Source organism: Arvicola amphibius, chromosome 4, assembly GCF_903992535.2.
Source record: "Arvicola amphibius chromosome 4, mArvAmp1.2, whole genome shotgun sequence".
NCBI classification, from domain to species: domain Eukaryota; kingdom Metazoa; phylum Chordata; class Mammalia; order Rodentia; family Cricetidae; genus Arvicola; species Arvicola amphibius.
Genome location: NC_052050.1, coordinates 105,624,095 through 105,643,889, shown reverse-complemented (window position 1 = coordinate 105,643,889; position 19,795 = coordinate 105,624,095). Strand labels below are relative to the sequence as shown.

General features: G+C 57.8%; 3 protein-coding genes across 4 annotated transcripts; 2 read left to right on the top strand and 1 right to left on the bottom strand.

The window, feature by feature from the left end:
- The first annotated feature begins 4,401 nt into the window (after positions 1-4,401).
- Use1 (unconventional SNARE in the ER 1) lies at positions 4,402-7,340 on the top strand. 2 transcript variants are annotated; one of them, XM_038326852.2, is made up of 8 exons: positions 4,402-4,832; positions 5,155-5,204; positions 5,278-5,356; positions 5,451-5,603; positions 6,118-6,130; positions 6,508-6,535; positions 6,779-6,950; positions 7,142-7,340. In XM_038326852.2, exons 1-8 carry the CDS (start codon positions 4,518-4,520, stop codon positions 7,322-7,324), a joined length of 993 nt encoding a protein of 330 aa, XP_038182780.1. In that variant the 5' UTR covers positions 4,402-4,517; the 3' UTR covers positions 7,325-7,340. The 2 variants fall into 2 exon arrangements, with proteins under 2 accessions (XP_038182780.1, XP_038182778.1); XM_038326850.2 differs by having other exon boundaries at positions 6,752-6,950.
- A 916-nt stretch (positions 7,341-8,256) lies between these two features.
- Ocel1 (occludin/ELL domain containing 1) lies at positions 8,257-10,206 on the top strand. Its single transcript, XM_038327456.2, has 5 exons — positions 8,257-8,871; positions 8,953-9,140; positions 9,416-9,581; positions 9,712-9,765; positions 9,971-10,206. The coding sequence occupies exons 1-5, from the start codon at positions 8,821-8,823 to the stop codon at positions 10,097-10,099; spliced, it is 588 nt and encodes a 195-aa protein (XP_038183384.1). The 5' UTR covers positions 8,257-8,820; the 3' UTR covers positions 10,100-10,206.
- A 1,207-nt stretch (positions 10,207-11,413) lies between these two features.
- On the bottom strand, positions 11,414-18,940 carry Nr2f6 (nuclear receptor subfamily 2 group F member 6). Its single transcript, XM_038327651.2, has 4 exons — positions 18,167-18,940; positions 15,531-15,625; positions 13,238-13,762; positions 11,414-12,072 (listed from the first exon to the last, which is right to left on the bottom strand). Exons 1-4 carry the CDS (start codon positions 18,445-18,447, stop codon positions 11,801-11,803), a joined length of 1,173 nt encoding a protein of 390 aa, XP_038183579.1. The 5' UTR covers positions 18,448-18,940; the 3' UTR covers positions 11,414-11,800.
- Between the last annotated feature and the right edge of the window lie 855 nt (positions 18,941-19,795).

Genomic DNA, 19,795 nt, shown 5'->3' with positions numbered 1-19,795 from the left:
CTGGAGTCTGTAAAATTGGGGAGTTTAACTACATGCCAAGAGTTCACAGCTAGCCTGGGCTACTGTCTGACCAGAAGAACAGTTGGGGAGGAGGAAGGGTCTGTTGGTGTGCTCTTCCTTGTCACTACTCATTAAAAGTCAGGACAGGAGCCTGGGCGGCAGGAGCTGTGGAAAAGCCATGGAAGCTGCTTCTTACTGGCTTGCTCAGCCTGCTTTCTTACAGAACCCAGTACCAGGTCAGGGATGGCCGCACGATTCACTAAGAAAATGCCCACAGGCTTGCTTACAGCTCCAGCTTATAAAGACTCTCATTTGAGGTTTCCCGTGCCATCTCTGATGACTCTTGCTTGTGTCATGTTGACATAAAACTAACCAGATACATACATGGGCCGGCCACGTCTCAAAATAACAAGCCAGGCATATTAATACTCCTGAGGCAGAGGCAGGTGAACTCAACACTGTTTGAGGCCAGCCTGGTTGACGTAACAAGTTCCAGGACTAGATAGTGTGCCCGTTAAAGAACTGACTGCTTTAGCCTTTTGTGGAACCCTGTGCTAATCTATCATAAGGACACAGGAGAGCATCACCAGGCTGCCCGTGGAAGCAAGCAAAGAGCCTGTCTGTGTGTCCAGGAGGGGAAGTGTGGCCAGGGTGTCCTGCCAGTCACAGCCCTCCATTCAAATTAAGGTTGTGTTTGCTCCCGTGGAACCTGCAGCACCCTCTCTGCCTGGGGTGGGAATCATTGCTTCCTAGGCATGAGACTGGGGAATAGGAGTGGTACAGCAGGTAGCTCTTGGTAGTTTAAAAAATATTTTTTTGCCAGGCAGTGGTGGCACATGTCTTTAATCCCAGCACTTGGGAGGCAGAGGCAGGGGAATATGAGTTTGAGGCCAGCCTGGTCTATAGAGCTGAGTTCCAAGACAGAGAAACCTTTTCTTGAAAAAAAGAAAAAGAAAAAAAATTTAAACTTGTCTCTGTATACATTTGTAGAAGCCGGAGATCTTGTTTAGCAGCATGCCTGAGTTCCAGACACGGTCTTTGGCCTCTGTGGGCTGGGCTAGCTAGCTCTTCCCAGCACTAGGGTTACAAGCCTCAGTGCTACACCAGCTTTTAGTGTTTTGACTTTGAATTTTATTTAAATTATATGTATGTGTGTCAGTCCACGTGCATGTATGGATTCATGCCTGTAAGAGCACAGTCCATCTCTGTCCATTGGTATGGCTGAGATCTGGCAGGATGAAGGGCCAGCCTGGCGAACAAGCCTTACAGGACCTCTCTGGGAGCCCTGTGCCTCCTCCTCCTCCTGCTGGACCACACACATGAAAATTCCAAGGGAAGTTCACCCCAGAGGTCCCCCTCTCCAGACCTCAGGAAGGTTGCTATTGCCTTTTTAAAATTTTTGAGACTTATGTACTTTTATGTTAACGGGTGTTTTGACAGAATGTGTATGCCTGTGTACCATGGGCATGGCTGATTTCTGTGGAGCCAGAAGCAGGTTCTCAGCTCCCTAGAACTAGGGTTATGGATGGGTGTAACTGCCATTGAGGGTGTTCAAAATTGAACCTGGATCCTCTGGGGAGCATTCAGTGTTCTTAACCTCTGAATTATCTCCCCAGTGCCACCACCTTTACATGTTGTCCTTGACCCTAACTGGACAGGACCACCGCAGGGCAGCCTGAAGTCTGGCAGACTCAAGTTTGGCCCCAGACTGTAAACTACACTTGGTTCATTATGTGAGTGCTGGGGTTTGAATGCAAGCCCTTGTCCTTTTCAGCAGCCTCTTTACCCTCTGAGCCATGTCCCAGCCCCTTGGACAAATGTGGTCATCAAGGCATGCACAGCACTTTTGTGTTTCAGATTCAAGGCAAGCTCAACACGACTAATACTGACAGCACTCTGCCTGTCCCAAGTCACAAAGCTGGAGAGGGAAGGCTGTCACACCTGGCATCGTCACTCCCCAGAGTCCCTCTGTGAACGCTGGGTTCAGTGTCCTCCAGGGTATTTCTGAAGTGAGCAGGACCCAGGTGACCTGAGGGGTGGGTATCGTGCCATGCTCTGGTACTCATGAAGACCTCTCCTTCCCTTAACGAAGTCAGTAGCAGTGGCAGGTGGACTCACACATGGTGGAAGAGAACCAACTCCCGCAAGTCCTCTGTGCACTGTGACATAGGGCACAGGAGTACATATGCACACAAATAAATATAGTTTCAAAATTTAAAAAAATCCCACCCAGTGCCAGCTTTTCTGTGCGTGTCGTTTCTTCATCCTGTGTCACCCAGTTGGGTCAGTCCTAAAGACACGCAGGCCGCAGCAACACATATGGTGCATACAAACAACACAGGGTCACCCCATCTTAGAAAGGAAAGACATTCTGTTTGTATGCTGCTCACGATGGATCTGTGAGTCTGAGGCCAGTTGGGGCTGCAGAGTGAGGCTTTGGCTCTACAGCCTGGTAGAGCTGGCTCAGAAGTTACAGTGCTTACTGTTCTTTCAGAGGACCCTAGCTCAGGTCGCAGGACCACACGACCCTCACACCCTAACTCCGGTATCAGCGGAGCCAATGCCATTTTTGCTTTTTAAGGCTTAAATACATATTTATTCATATATAAGTATTAATATATATGATTTTTGAGACAGGGTTCTCTGTATGGTCCTGGCTGTCCTGGAACTAACTCTGTAGACCAGGCTGGCTTCTACCTCAAAGATCTGCCTGTCTCTGCCTCCTGAGTGCTGGGATTAAAGGCATAAGCCACCATGCCCAGTTTAAAATGTGTGTTAATTGTGTCTATGCGTGAGTGTGTACTTGTGAATGCAGGTCCCTGAAGAGGTCAGAGGTGTCAGAACTCCTGGAGCTGGAGTTACAGGAGATCGTGAGCTACCTGACATGGGTGCTGGACTCAGGGACTCTTGCAAGAGCACCACAAGCTTCTAACTGCTGAGCCATTTATCCAGCCCAGGGTTTGTTAGAAACTTGCTTAGATTGGAGATGGTTTGCCCTACACTTCTCATTCTCAGAAGTCATGGGAGGGACTGGAGAGGTGCTCGGTGGTTGAGAGCACATACTGCTCCTGCAGAGGACGATTCTGGTTCCCAGCACCCACTCTGGGGAGTTCACAACCACCTGTGATCCCAGTTCCAGATGATCCTCCATGGGCATTTGCACTTACAGGCATGAATCCATACATGCACGTGGACTGACACACATACATATAATTTAAATAAAATTCAAAGTCAAAACACTAAAAGCTGGTGTAGCACTGAGGCTTGTAACCCTAGTGCTGGGAAGAGCTAGCTAGCCCAGCCCACAGAGGCCAAAGACCGTGTCTGGAACTCAGGCGTGCTGCTAAACATCTTGAATCCCAACACTTGGGAGGTAGGGATAGGAAGATCTCTGTTCAAGGCCAGCCTGGTCTGTGTGCGACTGTTGAGAGAGGGGGGATAGGAGAGAGTAATGACACTGAGGTTGCCCTTTGACCTCCACAGGAAACAGGCCTCCATGCAAACACGAATGCTCAACAGACGCGCGCGCGCGCGCGCGCGCTTGCGCACACACACACACACACACACACACACACACACACACACACACACACGGTGGCCTGATTGGATTGACATTAGATTCCTATATTCCTATAGGATGCTAAGTATTGGATGTGATCCAGATTTGGCCCCCCACTTGGGTCCTGTCCCCTTAAGGCAGAGAAATGTAGCAGTTGCTTTTCCAACAGAGTTAAGGAAGCTGGCTCAATTTCAGAGTTGGGCAATATGAGAAAAAAAAATCCTCACTTCATATTAAGAGTGCTGGATGAGGGGCGCGATTAAGAGCACTGGCTGCTGTTCCAGGGGTCCTAAGTTCAATTTCCAGCAACCACATGGTGGCTCACAACCATCCATAATGAGATCTGGTGCCTTTAACCCCAGCACTCGGGAGGCAGAGGCAGGCGTATCTCTGTGAGTTCGAGGCCAACCTGTTCTACAAAGTGAGTTCCAGGACAGCTAGGACTATAACACAGAGACACCCTGTCTTGAAAAACAAAACAAAAAGAAAGAGGGGCCTATTGCCTCGTGATGGTGGTTTGTGATTCGCCGGCGAGCTCCATTATCATAAAATGGATCATAATGATATATTACAGAATGAAAAGGATCTTGGCTGAGGATAGAAACGGCTGGGTCAGAGCTCGGGAGGCCGACTGCCTGGGCAGGAAACTAGCCGGTCTGTCCGAAGGAAGCGCCCACCTGGCATGTCATCATGCCAGGCTCGGGGAAAGCTCCAGGCGAAAGGAGAAAGCGAAGGCTGGGGCTTGGCTCAGAGGAGAGAGGCGCACTGGGGAGCTGTGACGAGCAAGCGGAACGCAGTGATCTGGGAGCGTTGCGCGTGGGTCCGAAGCTGACGACGGCCCTTCCGGTCCTGCCAGCCAACGCTCCCCGAGCATGATGCGGCCCCAGGCCCGTCTGGGTTAGAGATTCTGCCCAAAATGAGAAAAAAAGGTCAAACAACAAAAGTACAGCTTTAAAAGATGCTCTCTTATTTAAAAAACAACAACAACAACGATTTATCCTTGAACAAGGCAGACGCAGAGCCGCGGCTTGAAACAAAGCTTTACTTCCGTCCGAAGCCCAGCAGGGCGGACCTCGGAGGGGAAGGGACGAACGCCCAAAGGCAAGCCCCCTTACAGGTACTTCCGCCCTTCTCCAAGATGGCGCAGGCGGAAGGGGCCAGTCACCGCCCGATGGCGACGTCGCGGCTGGAGTTGAACCTTGTGCGGTTGCTGTGTCGCTGCGAGTCGATGGCGGCAGAAAAGCGGGAGCCGAACGAGTGGCGTCTGGAGAAGGTGAGGGACTCTCACGCTCCCGCACAGGCCTTGAACCCTAGAGGCAGACGAGCCATCTCACTGGCCACGCCCCTTCCGGTTGGTGCTGCACTTCAAGTGCGGCTCTGCCCCTTGGCGCACAGGTCCTTAACGCCCAGGTTGCTCTTCTTGATCTCACCACTTCGTGCACAGGCCACTCCCTGTCTGTGCCACGTCATGACTATATGCCCCTCCCCCGGTCCGTGACCCCGCCCCTCCCGGCCCCGCCCCTTGGGCCCACCCCTTTCTCTTGCAAGCAGTCCTTGGGGTCCTGGCCTGGCTGACACACTCCCTTCCCTCCCAGTATGTGGGTGCCCTGGAAGACATGCTGCAGGTCCTGAAAATCCAAGCCAGGTGAGTGTTTGACACTGAGTCCCTCCCCGATGCTGCGACAGTGGCAGGTTGACTTCCTCTTGCTGCCTTTCAGCAAACCTGCCTCCGAAGTCATCAGCGAGTACTCGCGCAAGGTGGACTTTCTGAAGGGCATGCTGCAGGCTGAGAAGCTGGTGAGCCTGTCCTCCCACCCCTCGGGTCTTACGCCCCCCAAGGGACTGGACACAGCCTCCAGTGATTTATCCCCCCCTTCCCACGTTCCCTCAGACCTCCTCCTCCGAGAAGGCTCTAGCTAACCAGTTCCTGGCCCCTGGCCGCGTGCCCACCACAGCCAGGGAGCGGGTCTCTGCCACCAAGACCGTACATTTGCAGTCCCGGGCACGTTACACCAGTGAGATGCGGAGTGAGCTGCTGGGCACGGTAGGATTCCTTCCCTTGTCCCTGGGACCATCCTCGTGACAGCAACAGAGTAGTCTGTACAGGGACAGAGATCGAACATAGTACCAGGAACCCTGAAGGGCCCACAGACAAAGCTTCCTCAGAGAAGGTGCTCAAGACATTGCCAAAGGAATAGGAATTGGTTCATGGGAAAAATAAACCATGGTGGTGGCACTGGCCTTTAATCCCAAGCACTCGGGAGGAGAGACCAGCAGATCTCTGTGAGTTCGAGGCCAGCCTGGTCTACAGAGAAGTTCCAGGACAGCCAGGACTACACAGTAAACCCTGTCTCATAAAAAAAAAAAAAAAAAAAAAAAAAAAAAAAAACGGAAGGAACAGGAACATGTCTGTTTAAGCCCCAGAGTTGGCCCCCATCAGAATTTGGGTCAGTTTCTTTACAATACCTCAGAGCACTTCACATGGGTCATCCCAAGGTAGAGAGATTTAGGGACAACATCAAAGTGCATGGCCTCATGCTTCTCCCTTCTCCCCACAGGAGCCATCTGGGGGTGAGTCATGCTGAGGACTTGACTGTCCCTGCTGTCACACTCCTCATGCCTGCCTGGTCTGATTTTTCCCAGCCCTGGAAGCAGGCCACCCAGGGTCAACTGAGTAATGCCTGGGGGGAGGGGGCTGAGGAAGAGGAGGTGTCCCCAGAAGAGACATCATCAAGCACCCCAGTGCAATGCTAGGCCACTGGGAGGGGCCTGGCACCTTGGGGATAGGACGGGTGTTCTACATGTCACTCTACCTATCAAGTGTGGTGAGACCAGGGGACAGTAGTTCACAGGCCGAACAGCATTCTGGGTAGCAGAGTTGGCACAGGGCATGGGCAAGAGTTGGAAACAGGAAACCAACCTTCGTCCTTGGCCTCTTTTGCTTCCAGAGCTTGAGATAGACGTGAGGAAACGCATGTGAGTATCTTAGCCACTGAGAGGTGGGGAAAGGGGGCTCTGGGTGAAGCTGGGGCCTCTGAGGTGCTGCTACACGGACCCACTGCCTACTGGTAGTCCTTTCTGGGTTGCTGTTCCTGGGATGTAAAAAAGCAGGGGAAACTGAGTCCCGGGCAGCACTGAGGGATCCTTGGGAAGGCACCATGTGGGTGTCTATATCTCTCCCTGTCACTCCTGGGTACCCACTACATGTGGGGTCGGCAGAGCAAAGGGGCCCAGACCTGCAGATGAGAAGCATTCAGCGTCTGAGCTCGACCTCGTCCTCCAGAGGCACCAGGGCCTCCAGGAAAAGCTGGCGGAGGAAATGCTAGGCCTGGCACGCAGCCTCAAGACCAACACACTGGCTGCCCAGAGTGTCATCAAGAAGGACAACCAGGTGTGGGGCACTGAGGAAGGTCTGAACAAGAGGGATGGAACTGTGACCAGCGTTGGTGTTTGTAGGCTCAGCAGGAGTTAAAGCCCAAGGAGGGGTGGCTGAGGGATGCCTAGCAGAGGGCATCCGCTAGGACTAGAAGCGCAAACGGCGTAGGAGGCAGTGGTCACACTTGGTCCCCGCTTCTCCCACAGACCCTGTCCCACTCTCTGAAGATGGCCGACCAGAACCTGGAGAAGCTGAAGATGGAATCGGAGCGCCTGGAGCAGCACGCCCAGAAGTCGGTGAACTGGCTGCTGTGGGCCATGCTCATTGTCGTGTGCTTCGTCTTCATCAGCATGATCCTGTTCATCCGAATCATGCCCCGGCTGAAATAAAGCCACTGCCAGCTCACGCCGTCGCTATCCTGAAGTTGGCTGACATAGTGCAACCCTGATTCTATCCCCCCAAATAGCAAAAGGCCTGTTAGCCACTTGAGCTGGTACAGGCACTTGCCACGGGGCCTGACAACCCGAGTTCTGCTCCAGAGCACACACTGCGGAAGGGGAGCACACACAAAGTGCAGTAAGAATTGGGGGAAAAAGGCAATTCGAAACTTTTTTTTGTTTTTTTTTTTTTTCAAGACAAGCTTTCTCTGTGTAACAGTCCTAGCTGTCCTGGAACTATCTCTGTAGTCCAGGCTGGCCTCGAACCCACAGAGATCTGCCTGCCTCAGCCTCCTGAGTGCTGGGATTAAAGGCGTGTGCCACCACCACCCAGCTATCAAAAACTATTTAATAATAAATATATTTAATGTAGCTCCAGCTCCAGGAACCTGACAGCTCTGGCCTTTCAGCAGCTGCACGCATGTGGCATACACACCTATTTTAACATCATAAAAGTCTAAACGTTTTTTAGGGATGGGGCTATGACTCACTGTTAAAGTGCATGTTGCCCCAGTATGCACACGAAAATTCTAATCCTCAGTACTCATCATTGGGTGCCAGGGCTGGGGTGCATGAGGCTGTGATCCCAGTGCTAGGAGTAGTGACAGGCACCTGGGAGCTCGCTGACCAGCCAAAGCCAAAACGGGAAGCATCAGTATCAAAAAATGGGGAGGCAGAGGAAGACGCCCAATAACCTGAGCTGGCCTCTGCTTACACACAGAATCACAGGGTATTTTTTTAAGTACAATTACTAAAAAAAAAAGTGAGTCAAACTGGAAAAAACTACCCATTTTTCCAAATAGATTTGGGAAAGTGAGTAGGTCCAGACAGTGCTCCTAGAAGCGGCCCGCGCGTCAACATTTCACAGGCCCCACCCACCGCGCTTAGCCGCGCCCCGGCAGCCGGACGCCGTGGATAGCGGGTCGGCAGGCAGTTCCTGCACAGCTGCGTTCCCGGCAGCAGGGCCAGGCGCGGATACGCGGCTGTGGGACAGGTGACCCTGAGCGGGACGACCCGAATGACCGACGGGCGGGCGGAGGCCGGGGATTCCGCGGGGACGTGATCGTGGGCTGCGGCGGTGGGCGCAGCGGTTGGGGTCGCCTCGGAGTCCAGGATTCGCCGCATTGCGCCCTTCCGGCTTCAGAATCGGGGGCGGGTCGGCACTGCGCGGGCAGCCAACCGCGTGCCTTCATGCAAACGCAGGCGGGGTGACGCCACGGCGCCTCTCCAGCGCCCCCTTCCGGGGTGCGCGTCCTCAGGCGCGGAGTCTGGGTTGCGCGACCAGCGGACCGCGCTCGCATGTGCAAATATCCGCAGGCCCCGCCCCCAGGCGCGGTTCGCCGGCTCCTCCCGCCGCCGGCCGGCTCCGCTCCAGGCGCTCAGGCCCCAGCACTGCCTGCATTTCGTCTCCCGTCGTCGGGAGGCGCCCGAGCGCCGCGGCCTCGCGCATGCCAGTCCCGGAGCGCCCGCAACCCCGCCTGGCCGGCCACGAGCCCCGAGTGAGTACCACACTCGGAAGTCCTACGTGGGGGAGCCCCGCTTCCTGACACCCCTTAACCGCGATCCCCACTGTTGCGCAGAAGCGGGTGTCGCGAAGCCCAGTGTCTCGCGCTCGGCAACCACAGTGCCAGCCCGCGCCCGGGGAGCTCCATACGAGGCCCCGGAAGATCGTGTTTGCGGACGAGCTACGCCCCCGGGCCCCGCTGCACGCTGAGAAGCCTCCCAAAGTTCTGGAACCACGTCCCAACCCAGTACCTGACTATGAGCTGTGAGTGCCCTATGTGGCTCTTTGCTGTAAGGCCTTCTAGCCTAGGGAACCTCTTAAAAGTCATGAACCTCCTTGCCCTAGTCTCCTGAGTCACCACGCTCCTGTACCCTCCATGGTTTTTAATGCCTCGGAATTAGGAGGGGTCAGGACTGAGTTAGGAAATGGGGGCATTTTGAGCTGGGGTCCCAGCATGGGCAAAGAAAAGCCAGTTGCCATGATGAAGTGGAAAGACAGATCTCCTTCCACTCGCACACTGACCCCCTTCCAATCTGTAGTAAGTACCCGCCAGTGAGCAGCAGAAGGGACCGGAGCCGCTATGCCGCCGTGTTCCAGGACCAGTACGGAGAATTCTTGGAGCTCCAGCGCGAGGTGGGGGCCACGCAGGCCAAGCTCCGGCAGCTGGAGGCCCTGCTGATGTCACTGCCCCCACCTCGAAGCCAGGTCAGCCCCCGGGCCTCTAGTGTCCCCAACTCCCTGCGACTGTGCTTCCTCAACCGGGTGGGCACTGCTATCAAGGCCGTGTAGCCCCTTCCCCATCCTTCTGAGCCCCTTCCCCACCTCGTCCTTTCAGGAGGAGGCTAATGTGGCAGCTCGAGTCTGGAGAGAGTTTGAGAAGAAGCGGGCGGTGAGTGGAGACTCCTGTGGCTGTGGCCTCTGGCCCTGTCCCGAGGCGGGGACCATGTAGTGAAAGCTGGGATTGGAATTTATAAAGAGTTGAATGAAAATCTTGAAGGCCTCAGGTCAGAATGCCAGGGGGATTTCCTCAACTCCCCCCCCCCCCAGGACCCTGGCTTCCTGGATAAGCAGGCTCGCCCCCCCCCCGCCCCCAGGATCCTGGCTTCCTGGATAAGCAGGCTCGCTGTCAGTACCTGAAGAGTAAACTGAGGCACATCAAGGCCCAGATCCGAAAATTTGATGACCAAGGGGACAGCGACCGTGAGGGCTCCGTGTACTTCTGAGTGTCCTGAAGATGGTGGTGGCTTTTTGTCCCATGGGGACACACTCTAGTTCTTCCAGGGGAAGCAAGTACTGCTGAGAATCCCAGAAAATAAACACGCGTTAGACACCTGCTGTGTGCAGCTGCCTGGAGCAACTCCTTGATTTTACAGAGGAGTAAACTATCCAAGGTCACAGGTTTCGGGCAGCTACGGAGTCGGTTCCAGTATGGGGGAGGGGGACAGAGGCAGATGAACAGTTGGGGAGCAGCCTGGGTTATGGTGAGACTGCCCCAAACGAATCATTTCTGTAGGTGTGATGGAGGCATGCCTGGTGGGTGAGATCCAACCACCTGGGGCTTCCTGGGCGTCTGCAGGGGGTGCACCCTGTTCCCCTGCACCCCACATAGGCCTCACTCTACCTGGCCTTGGTGGAGTTAGAATGGTGTTGGACAGACACAGGCTGTGTGTGTCATCTGAGACTAATCCCGAGTCACAGAGGATAACAAAAACCAGGCCAGGCGTCCAGTTCTGGCCACTAGGACAGCCAGTTACTCCTGGTCCTGGAAATGTGGCAAGTTCAAAACCAGTGAGTCCCAGATGTCTTCTAACAGAGAGAGGCCTCGTGTGGGGTTTTACAGGAAAAGTAGCTCATAAGGCCTTGGGCTTGCTAAGCGGGGGTTTAGTGTTGGACTCGACCACTCTGCAGTTGGACCCCTAACTCCCTGGTACTTTTTGCTCAAATTCAGAGATCCTCCTTCCTGCCTCTGCCCCTGATGGGATTAAAGGCGTGCACCACCACCACCGGGCTACTTCCTGTGCCTTTTAGCACTGCACAGCAGCACAGTTAAATTCATATTTAAAAAAAATTCACATTTCAAAGCCTGTCCCCACCTTGTCTTCTTCTTTAGAAACGATTTATGTTGAGAGGAAATTGAATCAAATTTACTCTGACCTAAAAGGGTAGGTTGAAGCCAGGTGTGGTGGTACGCGCCTTTAATCAGGAGGTAGAGGCAGGCGGATCTCTGAGTTCGAGGCCAGCCTGGTCTACAAATTCAGTTCCAGGGCAGCCATGGCTAACCAGAGAAACCCTGTATCAAAAAAACAAAAAAAAAAAAAAAATAAAGAAAAACAAAAGGTAGGTTAATCTCTGAAAAACACCTAAGGGTTTCAGGTGTGGCTTGATCCAGAAAATGCAAAGCTGTCTTGGGAAAGCCTCTGCCAGGGACTCCTGCATCTCCACAGCAGGCACAGCTTCTACCCCTCTGGAGCCTGCTGAATACAGGCTAGTTCCTGGGGTTTTCCCCCCAGTACCACAGAAGAAAAGGTAGGCTGAGCAAGTAGGGGAATATCTTTATTATTGGCCATGGTTTCATATCACAGGGCCCGTCATGGGCCATGTATCCAGGGGACCCTCCCGGCGCACAGTACCCCTGCCCAGCTGCAGTGGCCCTTCCAGAATACCAGGCCCACACCCATCATACCAAGGCCACCACCATACTGGCTCCAGACCCTCAGCCCCACTCTGACCAGGGGCTGCCAGGAGGACAAGACTGGGGCCTGGGAAAGCAAATTCTTTTTGGTTTCATGATTATTTAAAAAACAAAACAGACAAACATTTCAGTCTTTTTAAAAAAAGAATCAGTCTCAGGAAAGAAGTCGGGGCCTTGACCCCAGGGTCCCTGCAAGGTTCCAGCATCTGCATGTCGTGGAAGGTGTCCACCACTAGCCCGAGCCATAGGGCCAGTTGAAGGTGCTCCCTGACAGTAGCATGTCCCGGATGAGCGTCTCAATGGGTGTCTTGCCAACCAGGCGCATGAAGAAAAGCTGGGAGATGAGGGATGCTGGCACAGCACGCAAGGCTGGCAGCCGTAGCAGCAGGCGCCCAAAGCGCTGAGGCTGAGATGGGTACTGGGCACGCACGTACTCCGTGAGGGCCACCTGTGCCTTCTCCTGCAGGCTCTCCACATGGGCTGGGTCAGAAAGGCCACAGGCATCTGCAGGAAGCAGAGAGGACAAGTCACCTTTGAGGAAGCAGGGCGAACAGGCCTACAGGGGAGAGGGGTAGGGGTGGGACCCAAGGGCACCGATGTGAGTGGAAGCCAGGGTCCAACACAGACACGTGGAGAACCCTGAGTAACCAACCACAGACAGTTGCTAAGGGAGCACAGTCCTAGGGAAGGGACACTACTGATCTGCCTCACTTTGTGGGAGGTGCCTCTCCTAAGCCAGGTCCACCTGGAGAGCAGGGCCACGCCATCCCTTTAAATTGTTTTCTGGTGGGGATTCCGCAGTTCTGGATCTGCAGTCCATCCTGCCCTGGAACTCTCGGCACAGCCCACTGAAGGGTGGGGGCTACCAGCACTACACCACCAAGCATGTTGATGAGGTCCGAAGGTCCTCTCAGGGCCTCTGAAGACCACTGCCTACATACATGACTCTCTGCCCTTCCTCACCATGGCAAATGCACGCCATAGAGTGGCCCTTGAGGTGTGGCCACCGGCAGAGCCTAACTCCTGCCTGCCTGGGCAAGAGTGGTCTGAAATGAAGCTGAGGGCATGTGGAACTGGGGGCAGAGAACATGGCTCCAGAACAGAGGCGGGAGCCCACAGGGCCGCCCTATGGGTGGCCTGGAGTTTGGCTATACAGTAGCTTCCAGAATGTCTGGATAAGTTGGGGGCAAGATGGGGCTTTATCAGGAGTAGGACGTGCAACAGGGTCTAAAGCAGCTTGGAGAATGGCTTGGAGCTGTGTCAGAGACTTGAGGTGAGGCCTGTGGCAGTGTTAGGTCTAAGCGGGGTTGGGCAGATTAGGGATGTCACCTGTGTCAAAAGGGTGTGACCTGAGGCAGTGGAATGGCCCAGGCTGGCTAGTGTTACCCGAGAGGGAAGGCTATGTCCTGGGGCCAATAGTGCGTGTGGCCTGCCTTCAGGGCAGAAGCCTGGGTCAGTTTAGGGCAATATCCGGGCTAGGGGCGTGGCCTTTGGTTGGAAGGTGGCTTGGGTCTGTTTGGGAGCCCAGTCTGTGGCAGAGCAGGGCCTGCTCAGCCGCGGCCTATGGGAGGCGTGGAGGGGGCCCGACAGCTTGGTGAAACTAGGAGTCTGCTTGGGGCGGGGCCTTGGTTGGCACAGGGTCGCCTGTGAGCAGGCGGGGCGGGCTCACCAGGCGTGAAGAGCGCGATGGCCTTGAGGCAGCCGTACTCCGCCGCGTCCACCTGCAGGCGGCCAAGCTTGTCCACCTGCTCCTGGAAGGCGCGCACCTGGTCCATGAAGGCCACTGCGCGCTCGGCAGCCATGGGCGCGGCGTGCAGCCCCGCGGCGGCCAGCAGCGGCGCCGTGTGCAGCGGTAGCGCCGCCTGCGCCGCGTTCAGCACGAACAGCTCGCTCCAGCTGAGTCGCAGCAGCGCCACCTGGTCGGCAGCCGGCAGCTCGGGGAAGAAGGGCGCGTGGCGAGCCCACTCGACCGTGCTGAACAGCAGGCGTGCCGCCAGCTCACAGACGTTGTCGATGCCCAGCACGGCGCCACCGCCGCCAAAGCGTCCGGCCGCCGGGTAGGGCTCGGCGCGTAGCAGTTGCGCGATCAGTTCGGACACCGGCGGCCCCGCGAATGGCTCGACGCCCGCCGCGCCCGGGGGGCTGCAGGCCGCGGGGCCCGGGAGCGCGTGCGGGATGCGGCCGCGCTGCACGGCTGCGGAGATAGGGCAGCGTCAGGCGTTGGTGCAGGAGGGCCACCCCCACCCGATGTGGCAGCACAAGGAACCAGGCACATGCTGGTCACTAGGGCCCTGACAGCTCGCGTCTGGCGCCCACCCCGAGGGTCTCCACCCACCAGACGCTCTCCTCCTGCACCGTGGAGACCACATCTGTCAATCACCGGGGCTCTCCCACCACTCACAGCTCCCCTGTCGGATCACATCACCAAAGTGGCACAGTAGTGATCCTAAAGGGCAGTCGTCATTGTCACCTTTGTCCTTGGTGATGCATACCAGTCATCCTAGCTCTGGAGCCGAGAGGCAGGAAGGTCAGGAATTCAAGGCCAGCCTCAGTACAAAGTAAGTTTGAGGGCAGCCTGGGCTACAAGAGACCCTGTTTCAAAATATAACTGACAAGAGAAGCCAGTACTTATCCGAGTCCTCATCACAGACGGGGTGAAAAGGAAAACTGAGGCTCGGGGGACACAGGTATTTTAACCCGGGGAAGGCAGCTTGGGCACGGAGCCAGGAGGCTATTAATGAGTGTGCTTTAATAAGCCGACACCTGTCTTAACTGGTGGATGAACTCCAGGTCAACCCAGGTGGAGCCAGAACCAGAGTGCAGGGGACACTAGGAGGGACCCAGCCCAAATACCAGAAACATGGGGAGTCTCCCAGCCACCTGCCAAACAACTGTAGCTGGACAGGACCCCAAACGCTCCATGGTTCTTCAGAGCTGCTTTCGCTCTCAAGATGCTAACCCTACCCTCACCACTACTCCCTCATCCAGCCCTACTCCAGGGCCTTTGCCCAGAATGTTCTGAGCCTCAAAATCCCACTCCTGCCCCACCCTTCCCTTTTTCCACCCAATCTAGACTGCTGGAATTCAAATGCAGCTGATGACTGCTAAGCTACGTGGGTGAAGGGTAAGGTAGACAGACATGAGCCGGTCGCCCTGAGGACACAAGGGAGGGCACCAGGCCCCCTTTTGCAGGAGCGCAGTGCAAAGGCCCTGAGGCAGAGGCACTGGGAGCAGGAGTCTCGCAGGCCCCAATTACAGACCTATCACAACTTCCCATCTAACAGACAGGCTGAGACAGAAATCCACGCTGGGCACGGGCAGGGCAGGAGTCACCTTTAAACTTAAAGGGACAAAGAGTCATCAAATAAGGCTGATGTTTTTCCTTGTGTATATGTCTTTTTCTAACCAGGGTTTGCTATGCAGTCTGTTGACTTCAAACCGGAGATCCTCCTGCCTCAGCCTTGTAACTACCAGGATGATAAGCCTGCACCACTATGCCTGATTCTCCAATCTGAAGCAGAAGACCTTAAGCAGTGGCCATTCTCAGAAGTCCCGCAGGAAAGTGACCAATGTCAAAGCAAGCAATAGCTGGGTGACATTCTAGTCTGGCCCACCCCTCCCCACCAGCCCAGGCTCTCAACCCTCAGGGCTCCACCTGAATTCTAGGGGACCCTGAGGTGCAGGTGTCCAGTGTGTCTGTCTACCCAGGACTCCTGGGCAGGGACAGGCAGCTGGGCCTCCCTCTGGCAGGCTTTGGCTGTAATCTGGCTGAGTCCTGCCTTCAGCAAACACAGAGAGCAGAGAGTAAACAAATTAATAAAAATTCCAGTTGGGAGGTCAGAGGTCATGGAGGGCCTGGGGAAAGAGCTCAAAGGGTCACACTCCACACATTCCTAGCTGGATCCCCCAGCCTGGTGCCCCAGAGGGACTGCCTAGCTGAGGCCGCACCCAGAGCTACTCACCCTCCTTGCGCATGCCCACCCGGAAGCACTTCTTGAGGCGACAGTACTGACACTGGTTCCGGTGGTGCTGGTCAATCTGACAGTCACGGTTAGACCTGAAGACAGAGGCCAGAGTTCCCAGTGACACCCACATCCTCTGTGCCACCAGTGGGGGCCCCCTAGACTGCGACAGTAGCTCCAAAGGTAAGGTGTAGGAATTCAGTCCCCCGCTTGGGAAGGGCCACTGGATCACAATGGGTGAAGACCAGCACACAAGGAGAGCACTTTAGGAATGGGTTCTGACGTCTGAAGAGAAATTCCCCAAGAGGGCAGAGATGGAGAAGCCTTTTCTGGCAGAGGACATGGTGAAACAGATTTGAAAGGATTGAGAATGAATCCGTTTCACTTGACTTGGTCACCATCAGGCCAAGAGCCACCGGTAGCAGGGTCACAGCACTGTGCAGCCCAGCACCCCAGCCTATGTCAAGAGTGAGTGCCAGCACTGCTTCTCCTCTGAGGACCCAGCCGCCCAGTCTCTCCATAAGCCCACCATGTCCAATCTGGGTACCAAGGAGCATCCAGACACAGTAGAGATGTGGGCAGAGATCAAGCCCAGAGCTGGACACTGCCTCCCACCCCATTCCTGGATTAGGCAACAGCTGCTGAGCTCTACAGGAGACACCGAGCTGAGAGTTCTGGAGGCCTCCAGGGACAGCCTTGAGAGCCAGCTGTGGAGCCAGCTGTGGTGCTCTGTGCAGGGCTGGAAGAGCCGAAACCCGTGACTTCTTAAGGCCCCATGAAGGGGCCCAGCTGGGGCAGAGAGAACTCAGGCACAGCCAGAACAAAGCCAGCAGCCAGGCGGGTGGTGGAAGATCAGGGCGGCCAGGCGGAACTGGCCAGGCCCTGGATGGGTGAGCAGGTCTGCTCAGGGAAGGCCTTCTGTCTTGCCTTCCCCACTGTATGGTTGGAACAGATTAAAACCCACCAAACACAGTAAACTCTTCCAGCTACCTCACCAAAGGCACAGTCTAACTCCAACTGCTGTCATTGCTTCTGTATTCATTTGTTGTTTTCGGCTAAGGGGGCAGTGTCCCCTCGCTGTGCTGTCCAGGCTGCCCTCAGCCTCCTGAGTGTCTGGGACAGTGTGTGACACACACTGCCAACCTCCCAACCCAATCTAAGTACTGCCTAGCATGCTGCGCCCACTCGCCTTGTCTGGGCCTAGGTGGGCTCACCTGACCCACTAAACCCTCAGCTGGGGTTTCCTCTTCTGCCTGCCAGGGCTTTGAGGCCATTTCCTGAGGGCCCCCTCCAGACAGCTGCTGACCCACTCAGGTTCAGAGAGGGACACTGGCCACACAAGATCACACAACATAGGTCCCAAGGAATGCAGAGAGCAGGTGGGACCCCAAGCTCCCCCAGCCCCCTTCACTCTCCCCAAAGACCCAGCTAGACCTAGCAACTCTTTCCAGACACAAGAATGAGGCCAAAGTCTGGTGGCCCAGTTACAGCTGGGGGAGGGGAGCAAAGCAGGTTCCAATAAGTCCAAATTCTAACACGGTGGCAGCCCCCAACTGACCAGTCACAAGCTGCTAACTTCTGGGAGGGAAAGAAACCCAACTCCTGATTCCACCAATTCCTCACCCCAACAACTCCACATCCCAACCCCCACAGATCCCCTTGCTAAGTCCACGGGGCCAGGACCCTTCTGTTGACCCGGGGCGGCCTACAACTTCTCTGGGGCTCAGCTCTGGGTACCTGGGAAACAGGGCTGTCAGCCCTGCTCTAAGGCCCTGCAGGCTCCTGGTGGCGCAGAGCCCGGCTCCTGCATGCTTAGACAAAAAGTGGTCCTCATCCCCTGCCGGGCCTGAGCACCCAACCTCTTCTCCAAGGGACTTTCTGTCCCCAGCAGCTGCCAGTAAGCAAGGCCACGCCCTGCCGGGCCCCGCAGAGGGGTCCCCATCTCCCACGGGTCTCTCACTCCTAGAGCGGCCCCGAAGTTTAAAGGATAGTCCCGGGGCCCCAAGGCTGCACCAGCCCCGGAGTGGGGGGTGCGGTCAATTCCGGTGGCCTTGCTGGCCCTCCGGCGGCGGCTTCCGGTGACCCAGAGCCCATGGGGTGTCCCTCTGATGGACAGGCCCAGGTCCCCGTGCACAGCAGCCCCCTGCCGCCGGCGAGGGCAGCCATCCCGAGCCACCCGGGCGTCACTCCAGCTGCCCGTGCCGGGGCGACTTTGGAAGTGATATTTGACCCAAGGGCGCGCCGAATCGATCCGCGCGGCCGCAGACAATGGCCCCTGGACGCCGCCAGCCCCGCGGTGCAACTTGCACGTCTGATTCCCGCGGGGCACCACGCGTGACGGACTCCCACGAGAATGGGGGCCCTGACGGCTGGGAAAGGGGTCCCCACTCCTGACATCGTCTGAAAGCCCTCCCCGCGCGATAGAACCAGCTCTCTCTAGGGCAGGAGAGGTCCGAAGACCACCAGCGGGGGTGGGGGGGGGGTGACCTCACGCATGCATCGCCAACTGTATACCCGATCGCAGCCGGGGCCGAGCCCGTCGCCTGGGTAGGGATACGGGTGCGGGAAAGGTCAGTGCCAGGCCCAAGGTGACCGTGCAGGTCCGGGCCGGCCCGGTGGCCGTGCGTGGGGCTCACCGGCAGGTGTAGCTGAGGTTGCGGCGGATGCTGCGCTTGAAGAAACTCTTGCAGCCCTCGCAGGTGAACACGCCGTAGTGCTTGCCGCTGGACTTGTCCCCGCACACCACGCAATCCACCTGCAGCCCCGGGCGCTCCTCGTCGCCCGGCTCCGCATCGCTGGACACCCCGGGAGGCGACGCCGAGTCGTCCTCGGTCGCGCGTGGGTAGCTCCCACCGGCCTTGTCCACGCCGTTCGTGTCGCCTCCGGGGCCGCCCCAGCCACTGGTCACCATGGCCATAGCCCCCGGGACGGCGGGGCCGGGGCGCCCCGGGGCGAGTCCGTCCCCTCTGGGCACGCCTGGCGACCCGAGGGGGACCCGGCTACCCCGCGCGCATGCAGCCCGCGCGCTCGGGGGGCTCGGGTCGCACCCCCAGTAAAAAGTTTTGCGGCAACTTCCTGCGGCCGGTCCGCGCGCCCGGCAGGAACTGGTCGGGCCGGTTCCAGGCCAACTTTCCCACGCGTGCCCGCGGCCGACGGGGGCGCGCTAGAGGCGCGGGTCTGGGGCGCCCGGGTCCCGTGGTCCGGAGTCCTGGGGACCCGGTGGGGACGCGCGGGCCATGGCCCGGCCCCGCCGCCCAGGCCAACTTAGTAGCTCGCCATCCGAGGGCGCGCGCGCGCCCCCGACCCCGGGGGGGTAAACTTTGGCCGCAAGTTGGGCGTCGAGGGGGGAGGGGCGGCGGGAGCGCGCGCCGGAGCCCGGGAGTCCCGGACGCCGCGCGCGCCCGGCCGCAACCGCGGAGGTCCGGGCGATAGAGCCGAGTGGGGAGTGCGGCCCGCGGCCTGCCTCGGCTCCTCTCCCCGCCGAGCGCGCGCGCGGCCGGCCTGGGCCTGCGCCTGGGCCCGAGCCTCGGCCTCGCCCTGGCGCTCGCCGCCGGCCCCGCGCTGCGGCCGGCCTGACACCCGCGTTCCATCGGCGCCGGCGGGGGCGGGGCGGGGGCGCGCGGCGCGGCCGGGGGCGGGCGCTCGTTGCCCCGGCGACGGCCGCCCTTATAAGGGCATGGGGTAGCCGCGCGCCGCCCGGAGCCGTGGGCCGGCGAGAGGGCGGGGCGGGGCGCGCGGCTGACCCTCCCCCACGCGGCCGCGCAGCCTTAACCCCTGCGCGCCCTGCCCGGGGCCTCCGCGTGCTCCGCGCGGCGCCCCGCCGCCGCGCCCCCGGGGGACATCTGCACCCGGGCACGCCCCCGCCGCACACGCGCGCTCCGCATTGCTCCGCACGGCTGCCAGCTGGAGCCGGCCGCCCCCCCTTCCCCAAAGTCTCCGCGGCCGGTCCCGCCCCGCCCCGCGCGCTCTGCTCCGGTGAACACCTGGTCCCCGAGTCTGGGAGTGGAGGGGACGCGGCCTCCCGAGGTCTGCCGGCCGCGCCGTGAGGTCAAGGGGTCCCCTTCTCCTTTCAGGCCTCTGGGCGGGGAGAGGCAGGACGCCCGTCGCCCTTCCAGCGTGGCTCGAGGCGGCCGGAAGGCGTGCCAGCCCCTGGCTGTTGTCCCCGGTCCCCCTTCATTTCCTTTTCTTTCTCTGCTTCATAGAAAGGGCTTGGCCTGGTGACCGGCTGGGCCACAGATGTCTTACCCGCTCCCCGGAGCCTCCCA